The sequence below is a fragment of the Protopterus annectens genome, chromosome 4.part1, assembly GCF_019279795.1.
Source record: "Protopterus annectens isolate FY-2018-M chromosome 4.part1, PAN1.0, whole genome shotgun sequence".
In the NCBI taxonomy this organism is placed as follows: domain Eukaryota; kingdom Metazoa; phylum Chordata; order Ceratodontiformes; family Protopteridae; genus Protopterus; species Protopterus annectens.
In genome coordinates this window covers 459,056,176-459,080,528 of record NC_056734.1, presented here as the reverse complement: position 1 = coordinate 459,080,528, position 24,353 = coordinate 459,056,176, and the positions used below count along the sequence as shown (strand labels likewise).

The window sequence follows — 24,353 nt, the reverse complement described above, 5'->3', positions numbered from 1 at the left end:
CATTGCATTGCATTAGTAATAAAGCCATAACCAGGTGCTGCTTTTAATAAATTAGCAGCAGGGGGTATCGGGGATATTCTTTTGTAAAATGTCACACATCTCAGATTTATATGCTGTCCTCTATTAGCACAGAACTGCATAATGTCGCTTGTTGTGTTTGCACAGGCAGTCGTTGCTTTACATATACAATAGAAACAAACTGGCCCAGGATTATCATGTGCAATAAGGTGTCATGTCCTATATTCATATTTTAAATGCATAATACAGTAGCTGAGTCCTCAAAGTACTTATTATTGAAATCATAAAATATTCATGATATTATCACAGTTCTCAAATAAATGAAAGTTTCTGTTCTGTTTGCTTCACCAAGGAAAGTTAGCTAAGGACTGTTGAACTGTGTTTATTTAGGTTCCCCTTTGACATTTAGATTAGAAAACAAAACATATGTATATTAGAGGACATTAGGTGGAGTTTTATCTGTTCTCTTTCACAAAAGGGGTGATTGCAACTTTTTTTTTTCATCAAGCTTGCAGAGTTCATTTACTTCCTGGGTGTATTATTTGCTTGTAGTAACCTGTGTCTAGTGTCTATGCATTCAAATCTTTAGTGGCTTTGTTGTACTGAATTTGTTTTCAAATCTACAGCATAGGGATCACATGATTCTCTAGGTCAATTTATTGCTTTGCAGAGTTTCTGAATTAAAACATAAATGCTTTTTCTGCTATTTCTGCTGTTTTAAATCTACTCCCCCATTTTAATTCTTATACTGTTTGCTTTTCCTCCCTCAGGTATTTCGCAACATTGCAAATCTACCTAGGTCTGTCCTCATTCTGTAAACAGAGTAGTGCAATGAAAAATATCGACAATCTTCCCACAGGCATCTTAGTACATGAACAGCATGCAAAAAGAAAAAAAACATAAGGTGCACTTCCCACTTATCTTGCCAATTGTACTTAGTGCCTTACAACCCCTATTTTTCTATCTTGTAACAGCTGAAAAATACCCAGTATTCCCAGACACTATGGGTATGACTGCCTTAACCTATTACAGTGGTGGAACAAAACATGCTAGTTTACTATCTTAAAATTATTAGCACAGTCCCTTTTCTCTAAGCTCTTATTTCTGAACACGCATGCATTTGGATCTACATTTTTGAGATTACTGCTAGCACAGGCCTTGACTGATTAACTCCCACTTTCTTGGGACTTGTGTCCCTGTTCACTCTCCTCCTACACCAAATTGCTCTGCCAACCCTGGACCATCCAATGTATCTGCTTTGATTTCCAGCCAAAGTAACACCCTCAAGACATGCCTCTTAAACAGACACTACCATATCACATCACCCACTTTACCTCACAGCCCTCAGTCAGTTCTACAATATTACTTGAAACCTTAATGTCCATGTACAACTTCCAGTACAAGCACAACAAGCATCCACAGAATAAAATCCTCATTCTGGCACAACTTACCAAGCTCTACCTCCTTCTTCTTTCCTCTTCACCTCCTTCACCCCTACAACCAAATCCAAACATCTTCATAAACAGTTATCTAACTAGTCATCACATCACCATGTATTACCCTTACTTACATAACCTCCACATCAACAAACCACAACCCCCCCCCCCCAATAATCAGACTGAACCCATTCCCAAACCAGGATCACTCTTCTATATAATTACAAAAACACAGAAATATATGTCACTCTCCCTAAAAACACCAAAAACATCACTTCAATGTGTATCATCAATAATCCTTATACTTCTTCTAAAGAGTAACACTAACTCCAAGCCAAACCCAATAACCCCTTTTCTTAAACAACAGAACAACTCTTTTCCTACACTGGCCTGTGCCCTCTAAAATGCCCATAGCATTAGAAACAAGCTAGACCACATAAGTGTTTTTATTCCTCAGCACAAACCAGGCATTCTAGCAGTCAAAGAATCCTGGGCCAAAAAAGACTTCCCCAACTACCACCATTTTCTGACCTCCTACAAATATGTGAATGATGTCAGACCATGTAAATGATCTGCTGGAGGCTGTCTAATAATATACAAAAATAATGTAAACTCAAAAGTCATTCTCAAAGAAAAATCCTTCTTAAACTCCAGTCCTTACCAGATTCTCCTAAAATTTCCAACTCACAAAAGCAAACCACTGCTGCTTGCTAAAGCCTGTCTGCCACCCTTCTTCCCTAAATTTCTTTAATAACTATCCTAAAAATAATAACATAATCATTCTAGATGTCTTCAACCTTAATTATCTTTGCCTTCTTTCCTCCAATATGGTTACTTTCTTAGAAGACCCAGGTCTGCCTCAACTCATAAATGAACCAACAATCTTAACCTCAGATCCTCTAGACACTTCACTTTCAACCTGATCATTGCAAACGTACCAAACTCCATCTCCAGCATAACCATTCTATCACCATCACTGACTACTGCCTAATCAAATTTACAATTATCAACCATCCTAGCACTATTATCGACAAATTCAAACTTTCTTACAGCTCATAGTTGGAACCATATACTCTGCTTACATGACCCTAATATAAAAGCCATAAGCTTAACCAAATTTCTACTCGAGATACAAGACAAAATTGCTTCCCAGTTATCTACAGGCTTTATAAACCCAACAAAAATGAATGACTGTCGACCAAATTCAAACCTCTTCTTACTCTAAGGGATGAAGTGTGACAAAAATGGAAACAAACCCCCATCAACTGACAACCACATATCCTTTATAGTTTTAAGTAACGTAGCTAAGACGTTCATTGGAAGGCACAAAAGAAATCTACAAACAAAAACAAAAACATAACAAAACCCCCCCACAAATTACCCTCTTGAATCCCCCCATACACTTTTGGAAAGCAGTTAACCTTCTGATTTTATTAAAGACTTTAATAATCTCCTATCAATAAATTCCACACCTCCCACATATCATACATTTGACACCACCCCCTCTTCTACTTCATATGCATACTTCCATAGAAATCTGTTCTACTTGAAAATATTCTCATTGACTCCCCTCCTGGATCTGTCAGCATAAATCTGGGGTTCATATATCACTGCAGAGATCATCTGTTTCTTCCTCTCACCCACATATATAAGTGTTTTACCCAAAACGTCATTCCACAAATCTGGAAAACTGCTCTAATTAAACCCCTCTCATAAAATATAGCATAGTGTATAAAAGATACCGCTCACTTTTGTCCAATATCCATTCTCACAGTTTTGGGCTAACTTTTCAAAAAAGATAGTCTACACCCAACTCTCTGTCTATATCCAGCAGCACCATCAGCTTTCCTCCAATCAGAAAGGATTTTTGACAAAGGATTTTAACTTCTTTGACCACTGGCTTCTCCAAAACAAACTAATTGAAATGTGTATCAATCCAGATGCCACTCCCTGGTCTAAAAACTTTCTCACTGTCAGACACCTCAGGGTCAAAATATAATCCTCTCAATTAGAATCTGAACCTATTACCACAAGGATCCATTCTTGTTCCCCTCCTGTTCTCCATATTCACTCACAAACATCTCTGTGACCTCCCCTGTCTCCCACGTATCCTCTATGCTGATGACCTGGTCATTTCCTGATCAGGTCACTCTCACACCAACATTCAGTGACAACTCCAGTTTATGAGCTCCACCAATGTCTTGTAAACAATAAACTACTTCTCAACCCCACCGAACCTAAAACAGTGCTTTTTGAAACTCCACATAAAATTCATTAGGCATCTGACTCCTTAACTATCTTTGACTTACACAACCATCTCATAAAAATAATCTCTCTCTTCAACTACTTAGGATTATGATTTGATCAATCATACATTTCTATTTCCACATAGAAAGAGTGGGACCAAAATAAACTCTTTTTCCTGGTTAAAAAAAAAAAAAGATCTGCCCCTTTTCTATTCCAAGCTGCCCAGAACAGCCATTGGCAAAGGAGTTTTCCTTTCTAAACTTGAATATTCCCATTCTCACTTATGCCTCCAAAAAAACATCTCCACAGTCCATACAATCTGTAACTGCATCTATCAATTCATTACAAAATCACCTCTCTGTGAACACCATTGTATCACAATAGATAAATCCAAAAGGCTACACATAAACAAAGTTCTAACCTATTCTTAGGATTTCAATTCTACCAACACCTCAGGCTCCAAACATTGACTCATTCTGCAGCTAGTCATTATGAAAAAAAAAACACCTCATACAACCCGAGACACTTCTCACAAGCCACACCAACTCTCATTACCACTACAATCAAACTCCACAACATTGCACAAACATTCTCCTCTTGGCACCTATTCTTTTGCAAGATCTCTCTATTAGCCTAAAGGAAATCAACACTTAGTCCAAATTCAGAATGAAATTTCAAAAGCACTTTGTCATCAAAGCCAAATGATCTTCCTTCAACACTGGACATATCACCTAACGCACTATCCCTATCACATTTCCAAGTCTCTTCTCCTGTCTCAGATTTACTGAGGCTTGACCCACATTAGAAACTAATATATATATACTGTACATTACACTCTACTTTTTCATTAGAATGTTATATGTACAGTTTATCTGACTACTCTAAACTACTCTGTTATTGCTTACATTTCTGCATTTTTTTTGTGAAATGTTTTCTATTTCATCAAGACTGAGCCTGAAAGTGGTCAGTACTGATCAGTTCACTTCCCTGGTAAACAAATATGAATGAATGAATGAATGAATAACTAAATAAATAAATTAATGAATGAATTTGGGACTTTACAGCTGTTTGAGCCTTAGCTGTTGACATCCAAGAACTCATGCAGATGTTTCCCATCAACTCTCCGGGCCAAGCAGCTGTCTCCAAGTCCATCCACCTGGCCAAGCAGCTGTTGGAATTCAAATGTGAGTTCAGGAATGCAGCTGCCACTGTGGTCAGATATGAGGTCTTGTCATGGAACTGGTAAGTGGGGAAAGAAATGGGGAAGGGGGCTTTAGATTTAGGGAAGGAAGGGGGATTTTAGGTTTAGTGAGTGACCAAGAGTTAGTCCTAGTTTAAGGTTAGGTAGGGGAGGGGATTTTTGGTTTTATGGAAAGGTCAGGAGATGACTCAGAGTTAGGGTTAGGGACTGGATGTAGATTTTAGTTTTATGGAGTGACTGGAGGTTATCAACAGTTTATGGTTAGGGAGGGGAGGGGCTTTTAGGTTTAGGGAGCAATCAGGAGTCTTCCCAGAGTTAGGGTTAGGGAGAGGAGGTGAATTTTAGGTTTAGGGAGTATTCAAGAGTTGGCTCAGTTAGGCTTAGTGAGTGGAGAGGGACTTTAAGTTTAGGAAGCAAGAGGAGATGTTTTCAGTGTTAGAGTCAGGGTTCTGGGAGGTATAGCTCTTATTAGTAGTGTACAAGAATAGGAGTAGTGGGAGTTAGGGCACTTGCCAACACGAGCATGTGGCAGAGGGAAATGTGTCACGAGCTAATAGTATGCAAGCACTTGTAGCAGACCCAATAAATTCTATAATGCTTAATGACAGCCTATATTTTATCCAGTTTGCATGCTGCTGCTTAAATAACTTCACAACATTTGAAAGGTCAAGTCAGTAGTTGTACTCTGTAAAGTACCATTCTGTCTTTCTAAGTCAGGCCACTCCTTGGTCTTAATTGTATGAAGGTTTTAACTGGACACAGTTTCCAACAATGTCCTACAGAAATGTTAGACAACATTCAAAAATATTGATGACACTAGGATTCTACCAGTACATAACTTTGAATATTGTATACTAAACAAGCTATTTGCTTGTTTAGTATACAGTATCTACAAAGGTTAAATGAAACTGCCCCATGTTTACTTACAAATAAGAAAAAATATATATTTTTAAAGAAATATCAAATCAGAATCAGAAAGAGAGAAAACGTCTGATGATGGTGGTGATGATGTAATGATGACACAGCACGCATGGATATTGTCTGAAGAATGACTGAGGTAAAGCGAGATTGGCTTACAGCACTACCAGCTGAAGTTGTTAGAGTATCTGGTGTGGTTGTGATTTTGTTTCCATTTCACAAGTAATGATAGGTAATGCACATAAACTTACGGGGGGGGGGGGGTCTGTTGTAAAATGTAAGATTTCTGTAGAAAAAATGCATAACTGCAAAATGATAACATTATGAATTAAGAAAATGTTTCTGGACACTTTTATATTTAAAGGTAACATGAAATTTTTGTGAAGTCTGAGATGCTTCTGGAGCAACTCTTTCTCCTGGCATGATAGTTATCCCATTATGAACCTGAAGACCTTTTAAAATGGAAGTCCATTGTACATATATGCCATAACAATGAGTTTGATGCATGCAGGAGAATGACATCACCTGGATACACCTAATTTCAAAACCTTTGGTATATTTTTTCATATTCTTTAATGGTTGCTCATAAAATGAGATTTGCCAAGTTTGTACCAGACAACCGTCTTGGTCTTACCCATCAATAGGTCCTACTCTTTCTGCTTTGCTTCCACTGCCTAGATTCATTTATAGCAATGACCCATCTAGCAGTTGATGCATGAAGGAAGGATACTATTGTATCAGAAGTAGAGGACTGTTTGATTATTCTTGATGTCTAGAAAACAATAAAATAAGCCACTTTGTTTTGAACTATCTCTGCCCATGCAGTCTGAAATTCAACAAACAGATAAAAGAGTTATAATCCATGGGTTTTGGATATTCTACAGTGGTATATAATAACTAAGAAAGAAGCATAATTTCATGAATTCTGTTTAGGATGAAAAAGAAACTAGCCACACCCACAGCCACTGGTGCTTTTGTGCATATTGTTATGATAATGAGGCTGATGAAATGTGGTCAGTCCCACTGCAGAAATGTTTTATATGGATGTAGGAGAATGCCATCAGCTACATATAAGCTCTAATTTCACAAACGTTGATGTCATTGTTCATATTATTTAATGACTGATCATAGAGTGAGTCATGTTCAGCTTACACCAGACAACAATGACACAGTCTAGCAATCAGTGTAAGAGGAAAAAGAGACTTATTGTTTGAGTGATTTTTGATGTTTAGGAAAATAAAATAAGACTTAGGTGTTTTCAAATATCGCAGCACATTTTATCTCTAATACTACACAGAAAAACTAGATCAAAGAACTATCATTCTTAACTTTCAGATATGCTGCAGTGGAATTCTTTTTATTTTGGAATTTAGGATGAAAACAAAACTAGCCATGTCACCTGTCACTGGTGCCTTCGTTGTTGCCTATGTATTCACCTGTCACTGGTGCTTTTGTTGTTGTCACTGTATTCACCTGTCAGTGGTGCTTTTGTTGTTGTCACTGTATTCACCTGTCACTGGTGCTTTTTTTGTCATCTTTATATCTCCTGATGATGACAATTATGATGGGGGTGAAGAAGCAGCATGTGTGGATGTTGTTTGAATAGTGACTGATGTAATGTGTGCTATGTTTATCATATTGGCAGTTGAAGTTGGCACAATATCTGTCTTGGTTGTGATTTTTCCAGTTCCACCGGTAATGATAGGTGGTACACTTGTACTTGGTGAAGTAGATAGTGATATTTAGAAGTCCAAATATCAGGTTAAAAGAAATGTGGAAATATAAGATGATAACATCTGAATGAAGAAAGCCTTTCAATACATTACTATACACAAACGAAACTTTTTTGTGACGTTTGAGATTATAGTCTAGCACTTATTTCGTCTTACGTGGTAGTTATGTCATTCAAACCTGCAAAAATTTAAAAAATGAAAGGCCATAGTACATATATACCATGACAATGAGGTTGATACACACAGAAAAATGCTCATGGATGCTTTGTGTTTGTTGTTGATACAATTTTATGATACAATGAAAGTTAGTAACACTGAAAGAAAGATGATTTTACAAATCTATATTATTTATGATGAAAATGAATCTAGCCACATCACCTGTCACTGGTGCTTTTGTTGTTGTCTTTGTTTCTCCAGATTGTGATGATGTTGATGGTGATGCAGCATGTGTCGATGTTTGAAGAGTGACTGATGTAATGTGTGGTGTGTTTATAACATTGTCAGCTGAAGTTGTCTCAATATCTGGCTTGGCTGTGGTTTTTCCAATCCCACTAGTAATGATAGGTGGTATACTTGTACTTGGTGAGATGGATGGAGATGTTGCAGATGTAAAAATATCTGTTTAAAAAAATGTGTAAATATGAGATGATTACATCTGAATTAAGAAAGCCTATCAAGCCAGTTCTATACTTAAGGGAAACTTTTTTGTGAAGTTTGGGATTATAATCTATCAATTATTTCTCCTTGCATGCTAGTTACACCCTTATAAACATGAACAACATTTAAAAGTGAAAGGCCATGGTACATATATACCATGGCAATGAGGTTGATGCACACAGAAGAATGTTATAATCTGTAGACAGCTAATTTCAAAAACCTTGGTATCAGTTTCCATATTCTTTATTGGTTGCTCATACAATGAGACATACTGAGTTTGCACCTCACAACCATATTCTTCTTACACACCCAAAGGGCCTACACTTTTTGGTTTGCTTCCAGTGCCTAGATTCATTAATAGCAATGATACAGTCTAGCACACGAGGCAAGAGGAAAGAACACTAATGTGTCATCAGTAGGGAGCCATTTGAGTGTTCTTGATGTTTTGAAAACAAGAAAGAAATGAAATAAAACACCATATGTTCTGAATAAATCTGCATATTAAATCTCAAATTCAACATACAGATAAAATAATTAGAATTTATGAGTTTCAGATACACTACAGTGCAATTCAATAACTATGAAATAAATGTGAGTTAAATTTTGTTTCAGATGAAAATGAAATTAGCCATGCCATCTGTCATGGATGCCTTTGTGCTTGTTCTTATGATACAATGGAATTTAATAACAATGGATGAAAGATGATTTTACAAATTAAATTATTTATGATGAAAATGAATCTAGCCACATCACCTGTCACTGGTGCTTTTGTTGTTGTCTTTGTTTCTCCAGATTGTGATGATGCTGATGGTGATGCAGCATGTGTCGATGTTTGAAGAGTGACTGATGTAATGTGTGGTGTGTTTATAATATTGTCAGCTGAAGTTGTCTCAATATCTGGCATAGCTGTGGTTTTTCCAATCCCACTAGTAATGATAGGTGGTATACTTGTACTTGGTGAGGTGGATGGAGATGTTGCAGATGTAAAAATATCTGTTTAAAAAAAACGTGTAAATATGAGATGATTACATCTGAATTAAGAAAGCCTATCAAGCCAGTTCTATACTTAAGGGAAACTTTTTTGAGAAGTTTGGGATTATAATCTATCAATTATTTCTCCTTGCATGGTAGTTACACCCTTATGAACATGAACAATGTTTAAAAGTGAAAGGCCATGGTACATATATACCATGGCAATGAGGTTGATGCACACAGAAGAATGTTATAATCTGTAGATGGCTAATTTCAAAAACCTTGGTATCAGTTTCCATATTCTTTATTGGTTGCTCATACAATGAGACATACTGAGTTTGCACCTCACGACCATATTCTTCTTACCCGCCCAAAGGGCCTACACTTTTTGGTTTGCTTCCATTGCCTAGATTCATTAATAGCAATGATACAGTCTAGCACACGAGGCAAGAGGAAAGAACACTAATGTGTCATCAGTAGAGAACCATTTGAGTGTTCTTGATGTTTTGAAAACAAGAAAAAAATGAAATAAAACACCATATGTTCTGAATAAATCTGCATATTAAATCTCAAATTCAACATACAGATAAAATAATTAGAATTTATGAGTTTCAGACACACTACAGTGCAATTCAATAACTATGAAAGAAATGTGAGTTAATAAATTTTGTTTAGGATGAAAATGAAATTAGCCATGCCACCTGTCATGGATGCCTTTGTGATTGTTCTTATGATACAATGGAATTTAATAACAATGGAAGAAAGATGATTTTACAAATTTATATTATTTATGATGAAAATGAATCTAGCCACATCACCTGTCACAGGTTCTTTTGTTGTTGTCTTTGTTTCTCCAGATGGTGATGATGTTGACGGTGATGCAGCATGTGTCGATGTTTGAAGAGTGACTGATGTAATGTGTGGTGTGTTTATAATATTGTCAGCTGAAGTTGTCTCAATACCTGGCATAGCTGTGGTTTTTCCAATCCCACTAGTAATGATAGGTGGTATACTTGTACTTGGTGAGGTGGATGGAGATGTTGCAGATGTAAAAATATCTGTTTAAAAATATGTGTAAATATGAGATGATTACATCTGAATTAAGAAAGCCTTTCAAGACAGTTCTATACTTATTGGAAACTTTTTTTGTGAAGTTTGAGATTATAATCTATCAATTATTTATCCTTGCATAGTAGTTAGGCCATTATGAACATGAACAACCTTTAAAAGTGAAAGGCCGTGGTACATATATACCATGGCAATGAGGTTGATGCACACAGAAGAATGTTATAATCTGTAGATGGCTAATTTCAAAAACCTTGGTATCAGTTTTCATATTCTTTATTGGTTGCTCATACAATGAGACATACTGAGTTTGCACCTGACAACCATTTTCTTCTTACCCGCCCAAAGGGCCTACACTTTTTGGCTTGCTTCCACTGCCTAGATTCATTAATAGCAATGATACAGTCCAGCACTCAAGGCAAGAGGAAAGAACACTAATGTGTCATCAGTTTGTGTATTCTTGATGTTTTGAAAACAAGAAAGAAATGAAATAAAACACCATATGTTTTGACTAAATCTGCATATTAAATCTCAAATTCAACATACAGATAAAATGATTAGAATTTATGAGTTTCAGACACATTACAGTGGAATTCAATAACTATAAAAGAAATGCGATTTAATAAATTTTGTTTAGGATGAAAATGAAATTATCTATGCTACCTGTCACGGACGCCTTTGTGCTTGTTCTTATGATACAATGGAATTTAATAACAATGAAAGAAAGATGATTTTAACAAATTTATATTATTTATGATGAAAATGAATCTAGCCACATCACCTGTCAGTGGTGCTTTTGTTCATAGGTTCATAGGTGTGGACTAGGCTAATGGTCCAGAATCCTTTATAAGCCTAGCCCATAGGATTACCCTGGCATCGTGCCACCCAACCTTAGTTCCTAGTGCCTCTGTCAAGTAGAGCCACTGGAGTGATCTCCAGGGTGAATTTTCTATTTCCCATCCACTCATCAAGATTTCTCTTGAAGAGGGCCAGTGAGGTTCTCTGTGTGACATGTAGGGGAAGTCTATTCAATAGCATGGGCAGTCTCTGGGTTATGAACTTGTCTCTCCAGCACGTTTTGTTGATTGTGGTAATGAGGTTGAGGTCTCTGGAGCATGTGGTGTGGAGGGATTGGGGTTTCTTTAGATGTAGCATTTCTAACAGAGCTGGATCAGACATGGCTTTGTAAGTCAAGCCGAGATCGCCTCTAAGTAGGCGATAAGAGACAGAGAATAGTTTTTTTTTATTAGTCTGTCCCTATAGAACAAGTGTTTAAGGCCTAGTATCCTTTTTGTGAGGTACTTCTGTGGCCTCCCCAGTTGTTGCAGGTGTCTAGTGACGTACATGCCAAATGGGGCATTGTACTCGATGTTTGGCCTAATGAGGGAAGAGTAGAGTGAGACAATGACCGCTTTCTTCCTGGATGCAAAACCCCTAGTAATGACATGTGCCACATAGAAGGACTTTCTGACCACAGTGGTAACGTAGTGGTCAAAAGAGAGGTTGCTGTCAACCTGTGTTCCCAGATCTCTTATAATGCCTTCTGGGTTCAGTGGACTACCATCAATGTGGCAATTCAAGGGAACCGGGTTTTTCCTAAAGGGGATGAAGACACATTTTTTGGCATTGAGCTTAAGGCCATGGTTTTGACACCAGTCGTTGGTTTCACTGAGGCCTTTCTGTAGGATATCAACATCAGTTGGGGAGTTAATAATAGCACCCAACTTGCAATCATCTGCAAACTTTTTCAGAGTGCCTTCATGTTGGCCTGGACTTCAGAGAAGTAGATACCAAACAGGAGAGGACCCAGGCCCGAACCCTGTGGAATGAGATGATTTGTTGTTGTCTTTGTTTCTCCAGATGGTGATAATGTTGATGGCGATTAGGCATGTGTCGAAGTTTGAAGAGTGACTGATGTAATGTGTGGTGTGTTTATAACATTGTCAGCTGAAGTTGTTTCAATATCTGGCTTGGCTGTGGTTTTTCCTATCCCGCTAGTAATGACAGGCGGTATACTTGTACTTGGTGAGATGGATGGAGATGTTGCAGATGTAAAAATATCTGTTTAAAAGAAATGTGTAAATATGAGATGATTACATCTGAATTAAGAAAGCCTTTCAAGCCAGTTCTATACTTAAGGGAAACTTTTTTGTGAAGTCTGACATTATAATTTATCAATTATTTATCCTTGCATGGTAGTTATGCCATTATGAACATGAACAACCTTTAAAAGTGAAAGGCCGTGGTACATATATACCATGGCAATGAGGTTGATGCACACAGAAGAATGTTATAATCTGTATATGGCTAATTTCAAAAACCTTGGTATCAGTTTCCATATTCTTTATTGGTTGCTCATACAATGAGACATACTGAGTTTGCACCTCACAACCATATTCTTCTTACCCACCCAAAGGGCCTACACTTTTTGGTTTGCTTCCACTGCCTAGATTCATTAATAGCAATGATACAGTCTAGCACTCGAGGCAAGAGGAAAGAACACTAATGTGTCATCAGTAGAGAGCCATTTGAGTGTTCTTGATGTTTTGAAAACAAGAAAGAAATGAAATAAAACACCATATGTTCTGAATAAATCTGCATATTAAATCTCATATTCAACATACAGATAAAATAATTAGAATTTATGAGTTTCAGACACACTACAGTGGAATTCAATAACTATAAAAGAAATGTGATTTAATAAATTTTGTTTAGGATGAAAATTAAATTAGCTATTTCACCTGTCATGGATGCCTTTGTGCTTGTTCTTATGATACAATGGAATTTAATAACAATGAAAGAAAGATGATTTTACAAATTTATATTATTTATGATGAAAATGAATCTAGCTACATCACCTGTCACTGGTGCTTTTGTTGTTGTCTTTGTTTCTCCAGATGGTGATGTTGACGGTGATGGAGCATGTGTCGATGTTTGAAGAGTGACCAATGTAATGTGTGGTGTGTTTATAATATTGTCAGCTGAAGTTGTCTCAATATCTGGCTTGGCTGTGGTTTTTCCAATCCCACTAGTAATGATAGGTGGTATACTTGTACTTGATGAGGTGGATGGAGATGTTGCAGATGTAAAAATATCTGTTTAAAAGAAATGTGTAAATATGAGATGATTACATCTGAATTAAGAAAGCCTTTCAAGACAGTTCTATACTTAAGGGAAACATTTTTGTGAAGTTTGAGATTATAATCTATCAATTATTTATCCTTGCATGGTAGTTATGCCATTATGAACATGAACAACCTTTAAAAGTGAAAGGCCGTGGTACAGATATACCATGGCAATGAGGTTGATGCACACAGAAGAATGTTATAATCTGTAGATGGCTAATTTCAAAAACCTTGGTATCAGTTTTCATATTCTTTATTGGTTGCTCATACAATGAGACATACCGAGTTTGCACCTCACAACCATATTCTTCTTACCCGCCCAAAGGGCCTACACTTTTTGGTTTGCTTCCACTGCCTAGATTCATTAATAGCAATGATACAGTCTAGCACTCGAGGCAAGAGGAAAGAACACTAATGTGTCATCAGTAGAGAGCCATTTGAGTGTTCTTGATGTTTTGAAAACAAGAAAGAAATGAAATAAAACACCATATGTTCTGAATAAATCTGCATATTAAATCTCATATTCAACATACAGATAAAATAATTAGAATTTATGAGTTTCAGACACACTACAGTGGAATTCAATAACTATAAAAGAAATGTGATTTAATAAATTTTGTTTAGGATGAAAATTAAATTAGCTATTTCACCTGTCATGGATGCCTTTGTGCTTGTTCTTATGATACAATGGAATTTAATAACAATGAAAGAAAGATGATTTTACAAATTTATATTATTTATGATGAAAATGAATCTAGCTACATCACCTGTCACTGGTGCTTTTGTTGTTGTCTTTGTTTCTCCAGATGGTGATGTTGACGGTGATGGAGCATGTGTCGATGTTTGAAGAGTGACCAATGTAATGTGTGGTGTGTTTATAATATTGTCAGCTGAAGTTGTCTCAATATCTGGCTTGGCTGTGGTTTTTCCAATCCCACTAGTAATGATAGGTGGTATACTTGTACTTGGTGAGGTGGATGGAGATGTTGCAGATGTAAAAATATCTGTTTAAAAGAAATGTGTAAATATGAGATGATTACATCTGAATTAAGAAAGCCTTTCAAGACAGTTCTATACTTAAGGGAAACTTTTTTGTGAAGTTTGAGATTATAATCTATCAATTATTTATCCTTGCATGGTAGTTATGCCATTATGAACATGAACAACCTTTAAAAGTGAAAGGCCATGGTACAGATATACCATGGCAATGAGGTTGATGCACACAGAAGAATGTTATAATCTGTAGATGGCTAATTTCAAAAACCTTGGTATCAGTTTTCATATTCTTTATTGGTTGCTCATACAATGAGACATACTGAGTTTGCACCTCACAACCATATTCTTCTTACCCGCCCAAAGGGCTTACACTTTTTGGTTTGCTTCCAGTGCCTAGATTCATTAATAGCAATGATACAGTCTAGCACTCGAGGTAAGAGGAAAGAACACTAATGTGTCATCAGTAGAGAGCCATTTGAGTGTTCTTGATGTTTTAAAAAAAAGAAAGAAATGAACTAAAACTCCATATGTTCTGAATAAATCTGCACATTAAATCTCATATTCATCATACAGAGAAAATAATTAGACTTTAGGAGTTTCAGATACATTACAGTGGAATTCAATAACTAGGAAGGAACTATAATTTAATACATTTTCTTTACGATGAAAATAAAAGTAGGCATGTCACCTGTCATTGGTACTTTTGTGCTCGTTATGATGATACAATAAAGGTTAATAAATAAGAAACTAAGATGATTTAACAAATTATTATTTATGATGAAAATGAATCTAGCTACATCACCTGTCACTGGTGCTTTTGTTGTTGTCTTTGTTTCTCCAGATGGTGATGATGTTGACGGTGATGCAGCATGTGTCGATGTTTGAAGAGTGACTGATGTAATGTGTGGTGTATTTATAACATTGTCAGCGGAAGTTGTTTCAATATCTGGCTTGGCTGTGGTTTTTCCTATCCCGCTAGTAATGACAGGTGGTATACTTGTACTTGGTGAGGTGGATGGAGATGTTGCAGATGTAAAAATGTCTGTTTAAAAGAAATGTGTAAATGTAAGATGATCACATCTGAATTAAGAAATCCTTTCAAGACAGTTCTGTACTTAAGGGATACTTTTTTGTGAAGTCTGACATTATAATCTATCAATTATTTCTCCTTGCATGGTAGTTATGCCATTATGAACATGAACAACCTTTAAAAGTGAAAAGCCATGGTGCATATATACCATGGCAATGAGGTTGATGCACACAGAAGAATGTTATAATCTGTATATGGCTAATTTCGAAAACCTTGGTATCAGTTTTCATATTCTTTATTGGTTGCTCATACAATGTGACATACTGAGTTTGCACCTGACAACCATATTCTTCTTACCCGCCCAAAGGTACTACACTTTTTGGTTTGCTTCCACTGCCTAGATTGATTAATAGCAATGATACAGTCTAGCACTTGAGGCAAGAGGAAAGAACATTAATGTGTCATCAGCAGAGAACCATTTGAGTGTTCTTGATGTTTTGAAAACAAGAAAGAAATGAAATAAAACTCCATATGTTCTGAATAAATCTGCATATTAAATCTCAAATTCAACATACAGAAAAAATAATTAGAATTTATGAGTTTCAGACACACTATAGTGGAATTCAATAAATATGAAAGAAATGTGGTTTAATAAATTTTGTTTAGGATGAAAATAAAATTAGCTATGCCACCTGTAATGGATGCCTTTGCTCTTGTTCTTATGATACACTGGCATTTAATAACAATGAAAGAAAGATGATTTTACAAATTTATATTATTTATGATGAAAATTAATCTAGCTACATCACCTGTCACTGGTGCTTTTGTTGTTGTCTTTGTTTCTCCAGATGGTGATGATGTTGACGGTGATGCAGCATGTGTCGATGTTTGAAGAGTGACTGATGTAATGTGTGGTGTGTTTATAACATTGTCAACTGAAGTTGTCTCAATATCTGGCATGGCTGTGGTTTTTCCAATCCCACTAGTAATGATAGGTGGTATACTTGTACTTGGTGAGGTGGATGGAGATGTTCCAGATGTAAAAATATCTGTTTAAAAGAAATGTGTAAATATGAGATGATTACATCTGAATTATGAAAGCCTTTCAAGACAGTTCTATACTTAAGGGGAAACTTTTTTGTGAAATTTGAGATTATAATCTATCAATTACTTCCCCTTGCATGGTAGTTAAGCCATTTTGAACCTGAACTTTTAAAAGTGAAAGGCTGTGGTACATATATACCATGGGGTCCACTTTCTAATTTCAAAATACTGAAATCTCGAATTTCAGTATTCCAAAACCACAATGCCGAAAACCCAACCACAACTCACAAACTCGAAAACACACAACCGTGAAATTCAAAATCCCTTACCCATGCTACACATACAGTACACACATAAACACAAAACTCCCCCACACAATCAAACAAACTAATCTAAACTACATATAAACAGGGGGCAAACCTCCGCATTCCCCACTCCACCCCTACTTATATATTCTAACTCTGAGATTGCACAAACAGTAACAGAAATGAAACTCACTCACACATCTTACAGTCCCTCAAACACACGCATAACAGTCACAACACACACTTACACACACTAAACCCCTAACCAACAAACTTACACATACCAACTTATCAAAATTAAGCCCAAACATTCACATTCCATACCACCGGAAGCAGAAATTCAAAATATCCGTGCTTCAGTATTTTGAATTTCGCGCTTCTGCCAGTTTTGGAAATGTGAGTATTCGGCTTTATAAATTCGCAATACTGAAATTCGAGATTTTAGTATTTCGAATTTACAAAGTGAACCCATACCATGACAATGAGGTCGATGCACACAGAAGAATGTTATAATCTGTATATGGCTAATTTCAAAAACCTTGCTATCAGTTTTCATATTCTTTATTGGTCGCTCATATAATGAGACACATTGAACTTGCACCTGACAACCATATTCTTATTACCCGGCCAAAGGTCCTACACTTTTTGCTTTGCTTTCACTGCCTAGATTCATTGATAGAAATGATACAGTGTAGCAGTCAAGGCAAGAGGAAAGAAGACTAATGTGTAATCAGTAGAGAGCCATTTTAGTGTTCTTGATGTTTTGAAAAAAAAAGAAAGATATGAAATAAGGCATCATATGATTTGCATAAATCTGCACGTTAAATCTCAAATTTAACATACTGATACAAGAGTTAGAATTCATGAGTTTCAGATATGCTACAGTGGAATTCAATAGCTAGGAAAGAAATGTGATTTAATGAATTTTCTTTAGGATGAAAATGAAAGTAGCCATTTCAGCTGTCACTGGTTGGGTTTTTTTTTTTTTTTGCTCGTTGTTATGATACAGTGGAATTTAATAACGAAGAAAGAAATATGAGTTAATAAATTTTTAGTATTTATGTTGAAAACAAAAATAGCCACATTACCTGTCACTGGTGCTTCTGTTGTTGTCTTTGTTTCTACAGATGGTGATGATGTTGATGATGATTCAGCATGTGTCGATGTTTGAAGAGTGACTGATGTAATGTGTGGTGTGTTTATAATATTGTCATCTGAAGTTACTGCAATATCTGGCGTAGTTGTGATTTTTCCAGTTTCACTGGTAATGATAGCTGGTATAGTTGTACTCTGTAAGCTAGATGGAACTTTTGTTGAAGTCAAAATATCTGTAGAAAAGAAATGTGCAAATGTTAGATAATAACATTAGAATTAAGAAGGCCTTTCCAGACAGTTCTATACTTAAAGGCAACCTTTTTATTTCTTGTGTTAAGCTTGAGATTATTGTGGGGCAATTATTTCTCCAGGCATGGCAGGAATGTCAATGTCATTAGGAACCTGAACAACTTCTAAAAATGAAAGCCAAGTATAGATGGGAGTTAGACTGATAAAATGTGATCAAGCCCATGACAGAAATATTTTATACTTATACTAGAGACTGCCATGTAGAATATTTTACAGAACTCATTTAATTTACTGAAGTGCGAGTGTAATTTTTTTTTATAAGACCCGTTGCTTCTACTACTGTTGGAACTATCTGTGTATCCTTCTTCCACATTGACCTAATTTCTGCCTGCAAATACAAGTATTTTATGACTGTGTGTCTCTCTGTACAGAAGGCACTGCAGTCACTAGGTGTAGCAATTTCAAGAATCAATGGTACTTTCTTTTCATGAACTACTATATCTGGTTCTCTTGCACCTGTTTTTTGAACTGTTGGTAATGGGTGATCCCATGGGATATAAACATCATCATTTTCTATAATGCTTTGTGTGTCATGTTTCCAGTGTTTTTCAGCTACTTCAACATTATAATGTTTGCACAATCCCCAATTCGACAGTCTTGCCACATTATTATGCCTTTGAGTATACAGCCCTTCTGCCATTAGTATATCACAACCAGTGACAAGATGTGTGACTGTTTCCAAGTTTGTTTTACAAAACCTACATTTGTCTGTTTCTCCCACATATTCAATGGACTTTGTAAACCAGCCTGTACATAATATTTACAGTAAAAATAGGCTGTTTGGTTTGAAAATAAGGCAGATTTCCAGGGCACTGTTATTTAAAATAATATTTCAGACAATATACAGCAGGTATTTATTTGGCTGCCTCATTTTATTTTCTTTGCTGACAGAGTAGTTATAAATTCTTTGTAATACAATGTTTCCAAATTGTTATTAGTGATATGATTCCTCTGACTGGCAGAGGATTATCGGCATTTTATTTATCTGTTTGATTATTTATCATTTGTTGGTTAGGTAATGTGTTGGCCCATGGAACCTTTTTCACAACTTGAACTACAAAGGCAAGAATAATGCATTAGACCTATGTATGACCTGTTTCATTTTGGGTCCCTTACTATGCTCTGTATTCGTTAATAACCTCCGCGAAGACCATGTATTAAACATTAAACATCATACTATACAGACATAACACTCTCCTCCTTCTAGCAAACAACCATCCATTTACTCTATAAATTCAGGTTCAAAACCCCTTTTCCCATCTGTGCAATTGGGTTTCAGCTAATAAACTTCTGACGGACCACAGTAAAATTAATGCTATACTGTTCTCCTTACCGCATAAATCCCACTGGTTAAGTGCTGTTACTACTGCAGACAGCTAGAACAATGCTATCCCTTTTTTCTTAGTGCAGGTACCTTAGCCTTACCTTTCTACATCATCATCATCATTGGCTTCATCATCACCAACCCCCTTTTTCCCATTTTCTACATGCGATCAGGGTGTCACATCAACTGTCACCATCTCTCTCGATTCAATACCACTCTCCTATCTTTTACGACTGTTATGCCTGATTGTCACAGGTCTTCTCTCACACAATCCATCCATGCCTGTGCTGGGCACACTTTTTTTTCTCTTGCCTTTTACCTGTTTATCTCAAATCTTCTTCATCAGATTGGCTTCTGTTTTCCTGCTCATGTGCCAAAACCATCAAAATCTGCTGTCTCTGATCAGCTCTGCAATTTCAGCTACTTTTCCTGTGATGTCATTATTTCTTTGTCTGTCCCCCAGTGTGCATTCTACCACCTGTCTCATGCACATCATCTCCATCATCTGTAGCTTCCCAAACTGCTCTGCTTTCACTGCAGCATACAGCAGTACTGGTCACAGCACTGTTTTGTGCACCTTACTTTTCAGCTTCTTTGCCATTCCTCTGTCATACACTACCCCCTGACACTTTGTGCCATATGGCTGCAGCCCCTATGCTTGTAGCTTTAACCTCTTCATTTAGACTTCTCTTTTCCTCAACCACCCCTCCCAGGTACTTGAAGCTGGTAAGCTGTTCCACTATTTTCCTTTCTATCTCATTTCTCAGCTTCTTCTGAGTTTGTCTATTTGTTAAAATTACAGCTGTGTAATCTGCACTTAGTTTCATCCCTTCAGATTTGCATTCTCTCCCATATCCTTTGATGAAATTGTTGTTCAGAGTCTGCCTGGACTACCACATTGTCTGCATGCAGCAACTTTGTTGATGTTTCCTCTGACCTATTTGCTAATGTAGTTCATCACCAGTATGACAAGCAGTAGGCTCAGAGCTGAGCCCTAACAGCTGTCTTTTCTATCCTACCCAAACTGACCACATCATTAATGCAGTTCCTTCTCAAATAAAACTCTGCTATACATATTCCCATCTACTGCACCCTATAGCTAGATTCATATTGGCAATGGTGTTCTGCTTCCCTTTCTTGATTATGGCCCACAATATGGCCTACCCCTTCTCACTTTTCATGAGACCTACAATACACAGAGATTACAGACCACAAAAACAAGATTTGCACATTTGCCCTTCTTGCTGAGTCTCATGCTCACTCTTACCTGCTCTTGCAGAAACTAAAATGTCTCCCAGTAACTGGCCTGTTTACTAGACACTCTACAGTTCAATATAATAAAATATGAATACTTTCTTTGATTGAAAACAATACTCCCCTTTTGGGAAAAATGTGTAATACCCAAAGTGGCATCATCTCCCAGAGCAAGTCTCCTTTTAAAACAGTTATGGAAGAGCGTGCCTTTTCCAGACTAAGCTCAAGTTTATGGAATGAAATCTTCCTTCTGAGTTAAATTGTAAATAAACTCTAGCCAGTTTCAAAATAGCCATACCTTGGCATCTACATAATGACTACATATAAATACTTTAGGGACAATGGCAAAGTAACATGGTCTGCAACTTCTTTCTTCCTCCTGCTCTATCTAGCCTCCTAGCCCCCTTTGATGAAATTCTGTTAATGACAGACTCAACCATTCTTCAAATCTTAACCAGTCTCTTAGCTTCTACATGATATAATCTTGCAGATGTAAGCATTTACCGTTTGCAAGTGCAGATTTAATTTTGTAGATTTAAATACTTTGACTGATTGTGTTTTACCATCCTGTACTCCAGTATTTGCTTACTCTGTAAGTAAACCTGTTTAATATATGTTTGCTTCTGTTCCTATATTGTATATACACCCAATACTGTGTGCTCAGATAATGGCTAAAAATGGTTTTGAGACCTGCCCACCTACCTGTTTATCAAATAATGAATAAATAATCAAATGGTATAGACAGTCAAATGTCATGTTTTTGGAATGGGGAATGAACGATGGAAAATAAAATACCCAGGGAAAACTCATGAGGACATGGGGAGAAGATATAGACTCTACACTGTCAGTGAACGGATGTCAGGATTAAACCTCAGACAATGGAGTCTTGAGACCTTTCTTACCACTGATCCACTGTGTCAAATGGACATGGGTATCCCTATCTAAATCAATTACAACAAGTTTCCAGTTTCTGAAAACATGTGCAGATGAGGTTTCTGCTTCCTAAAATATTTATTATTGGATAAAGTGCATCAACATAAGCTTGAGAAACTTGTGTTTTATATGCTGTCCTTAAAAGAAAATAAATAAATAAATATATAAAATAGTGGACTGATGGCCATTCTAAATGGATCCCAGTTCTGAATGAAACTAATCAGCAATCAATTTTACATGAACAAAAATTCATTACTAAAGATCTACATCTCAAATGTATCTTATATACAAACTACTTGATGTGCTGAACCAACATCCTAAGGCTTTGTTTGTTTTAGATGGTCAGTGATATTTGCAAGCTTTCATATGAGTATGTTGCTCTGTATCAAGCTTGAAAAATCTGCAATTTATGAATTTTCACACTGAGTTACAATGGACGGCAAAATCCTTTAGCTACTACAACCATCTAAGCTGTACTTAACACTGAGAAAGTGCAGATGATTCACCTGGGCAGGTAAGATGAATTTAACTGAATTTGTGTTCAAATACAGGAGTTAGTGGAAACAGAAATCTATGCATTATAGATGCAAAAGATATTACAGATACAGTAGGAATGGGGTTAGTGACTGCACTCTCTACAGATTGACATATCTCCATCTATCCTCAAATGTTGACATTCTAGTTGGGAATCATTTTCATGTCTTCTACAATTTCTAGGACACCCTTTCCCAGTACCACAAGTTTACCTGGCCTGTTGAACAGTCTTTCCAATGGTAGTCATTGTCCTGAATCTACTACTTAAAGCACATTTGCCTTTTAAATATCTTGTAGCCTTAATGACATTATATCTGGTTGGCTTATTATTTGCTTTAAGTTAGTGCGTTGTGGGACTCCTATTGTTTGAGTGTCTGCCTTGGGAAGTTAAATGCTTGTGGAAGAAGTATATAAAATCTTCCCTCTAGAGCAAATGCTCACATTTCCTGGGGAGGGGTGGAGAGGTATATCACTGACCATTTCTCCTGTTCAAGCATCTTCCTAGAAACTGGAGCCATATTGGAACTTTCTCCCAAAAGGGAGATGGGCGGGGCTGCCTGAGGGGCTGCTTCTCTCAGAAAAGTGGATAATGGCCTCACAGTGTAGTGTACCACTACATACCCTGTCCTCAGATGCTTATACATTGTGTAGAGGGGAAATATTTGGGCTGCAAAGTAAAAAAATCCTCGGATGGCCTCCTGGATTATGTTTGTGTCACAGAGGAATTAGCATGTGCATGGTGGGGGAAAAAAAGTGAAGTCTCATAGCTAACAAGGACATTAGCTAGTGACACCTGCAACATGTTCTTGTGTTATTAAACAGAGCATGACATAAGAAGTGTTATTAAACAGAGCATGACATAAGAATTTTACCCTTTCTGCTATTTACAAGTGCGATCTTACCACACACTGTGTCCTTCCTCCAGTCTCCCAAATCAACACCGGCTTCCTCACATGTTGCAGCATATGATTCTAGGGCATTACAGAGTTGTTCTGAGCTTCCATTTGTGGCACACTGGTCATACACACAGCTAACAAAGTAAAGCTCTGGAGAGATATGGCCGTGGCATTTAGCGAAAGGCCCATTACTATCCGAGACAATTCTACAATGTTCTGTAGCTGCCTGTTCCAAAAATGGAGGACAAGGTTTTGGTGGTAGGGGAGGATCTTCTGAACACCTGAAAAACAAAAGAACAAATAAAATTAATATTTTATAATATAAGAACTGTAATATATTTCATTCTGAATTTTAGAAAAGGAATTATTTTGCTGAGAATCTGGCTTTGTTTCATCATTTAAATGCAGTAATGTATATTCAGTAACTCAGAAGCCAAAAAAACAATCCAGCACCATTACACAGAGGGATGAAGCCCTGCCTATTACTGAAGTGACCATAGTTCATTTAGCAGCTTAAATGTCTGAGATGTTGGCATAGGGGTATAAGCATGATAGGTAAGCCCATCCTAGGATAGGATAACATGCGATCAGGCATGTCTCTCATGCTACATCTCCAGTGGAGGCTGGGGATGCCAGAGAGGGTGTTATCAATGGGATGTAGGGGCAGTGACTGAAATGCCATGGAGGTGGGATGATATGACGGAGCACTGCATTGTGCATCCATCCTAGAAGATGTTATGAGTGCTTGCACACAGAGAAATGGTTAAGGCATACAAGTAAAACACTCACTTTCCGGAGTGTGACATTGCACTACGGTTCTCAGTCTCACTGGTTCTAGACATGGATTGAATTCAACCAATGATAAGAGTATCTGAGGACAAGCTGATAGTCAGCTGAAAGTAGGCAAGAAGGACAGAAAAAAACCCAGATGGCAAAAATCAGACATTGCCTCAGATGACAGAGTGTTTATTTTAAATTGAAATTCAGGCTGGTCCACCAGGACAGGATGAGCAAATTCCGAAGCAAGTCTATTTCATTTAGCACATCTTTGGCACCTGAGTGCCTCATGAAAAAAGAGAAGTGGAGAATCAAACTAAGTCCTACAGTTTACTAATAAATAGTCATTTGTGATGATGTGCTGGACATGTGTATCCAGTGAAATCTGCACTGCAGTGCAAAATATAAGCTGCATAATGAGTGAGCAACGCAAACTACCTCACAAGCCAATCATGAAAAAAATTAAACTCATTAAACAATATTG

The 24,353-nt window shown here is 36.8% G+C and overlaps 1 protein-coding gene across 1 annotated transcript in view; it reads right to left on the bottom strand.

Annotated features, from left to right (window-relative positions):
- The window catches only part of LOC122801223 (IgGFc-binding protein-like), a 691,109-nt gene that overhangs the window by 167,452 nt on the left and 499,304 nt on the right, over nucleotides 1-24,353 (bottom strand). Inside the window, exons 58-66 of the mRNA XM_044070776.1 lie at nucleotides 23,099-23,373; nucleotides 17,836-18,075; nucleotides 16,208-16,447; nucleotides 15,171-15,410; nucleotides 14,140-14,376; nucleotides 13,106-13,342; nucleotides 10,001-10,240; nucleotides 8,964-9,203; nucleotides 7,932-8,171 (exon numbers count right to left, since the gene is read on the bottom strand). Of these exons, the coding sequence (XP_043926711.1) occupies nucleotides 7,932-8,171; nucleotides 8,964-9,203; nucleotides 10,001-10,240; nucleotides 13,106-13,342; nucleotides 14,140-14,376; nucleotides 15,171-15,410; nucleotides 16,208-16,447; nucleotides 17,836-18,075; nucleotides 23,099-23,373 (2,189 nt within the window). The remainder of the gene's footprint in view (nucleotides 1-7,931; nucleotides 8,172-8,963; nucleotides 9,204-10,000; nucleotides 10,241-13,105; nucleotides 13,343-14,139; nucleotides 14,377-15,170; nucleotides 15,411-16,207; nucleotides 16,448-17,835; nucleotides 18,076-23,098; nucleotides 23,374-24,353) is intronic.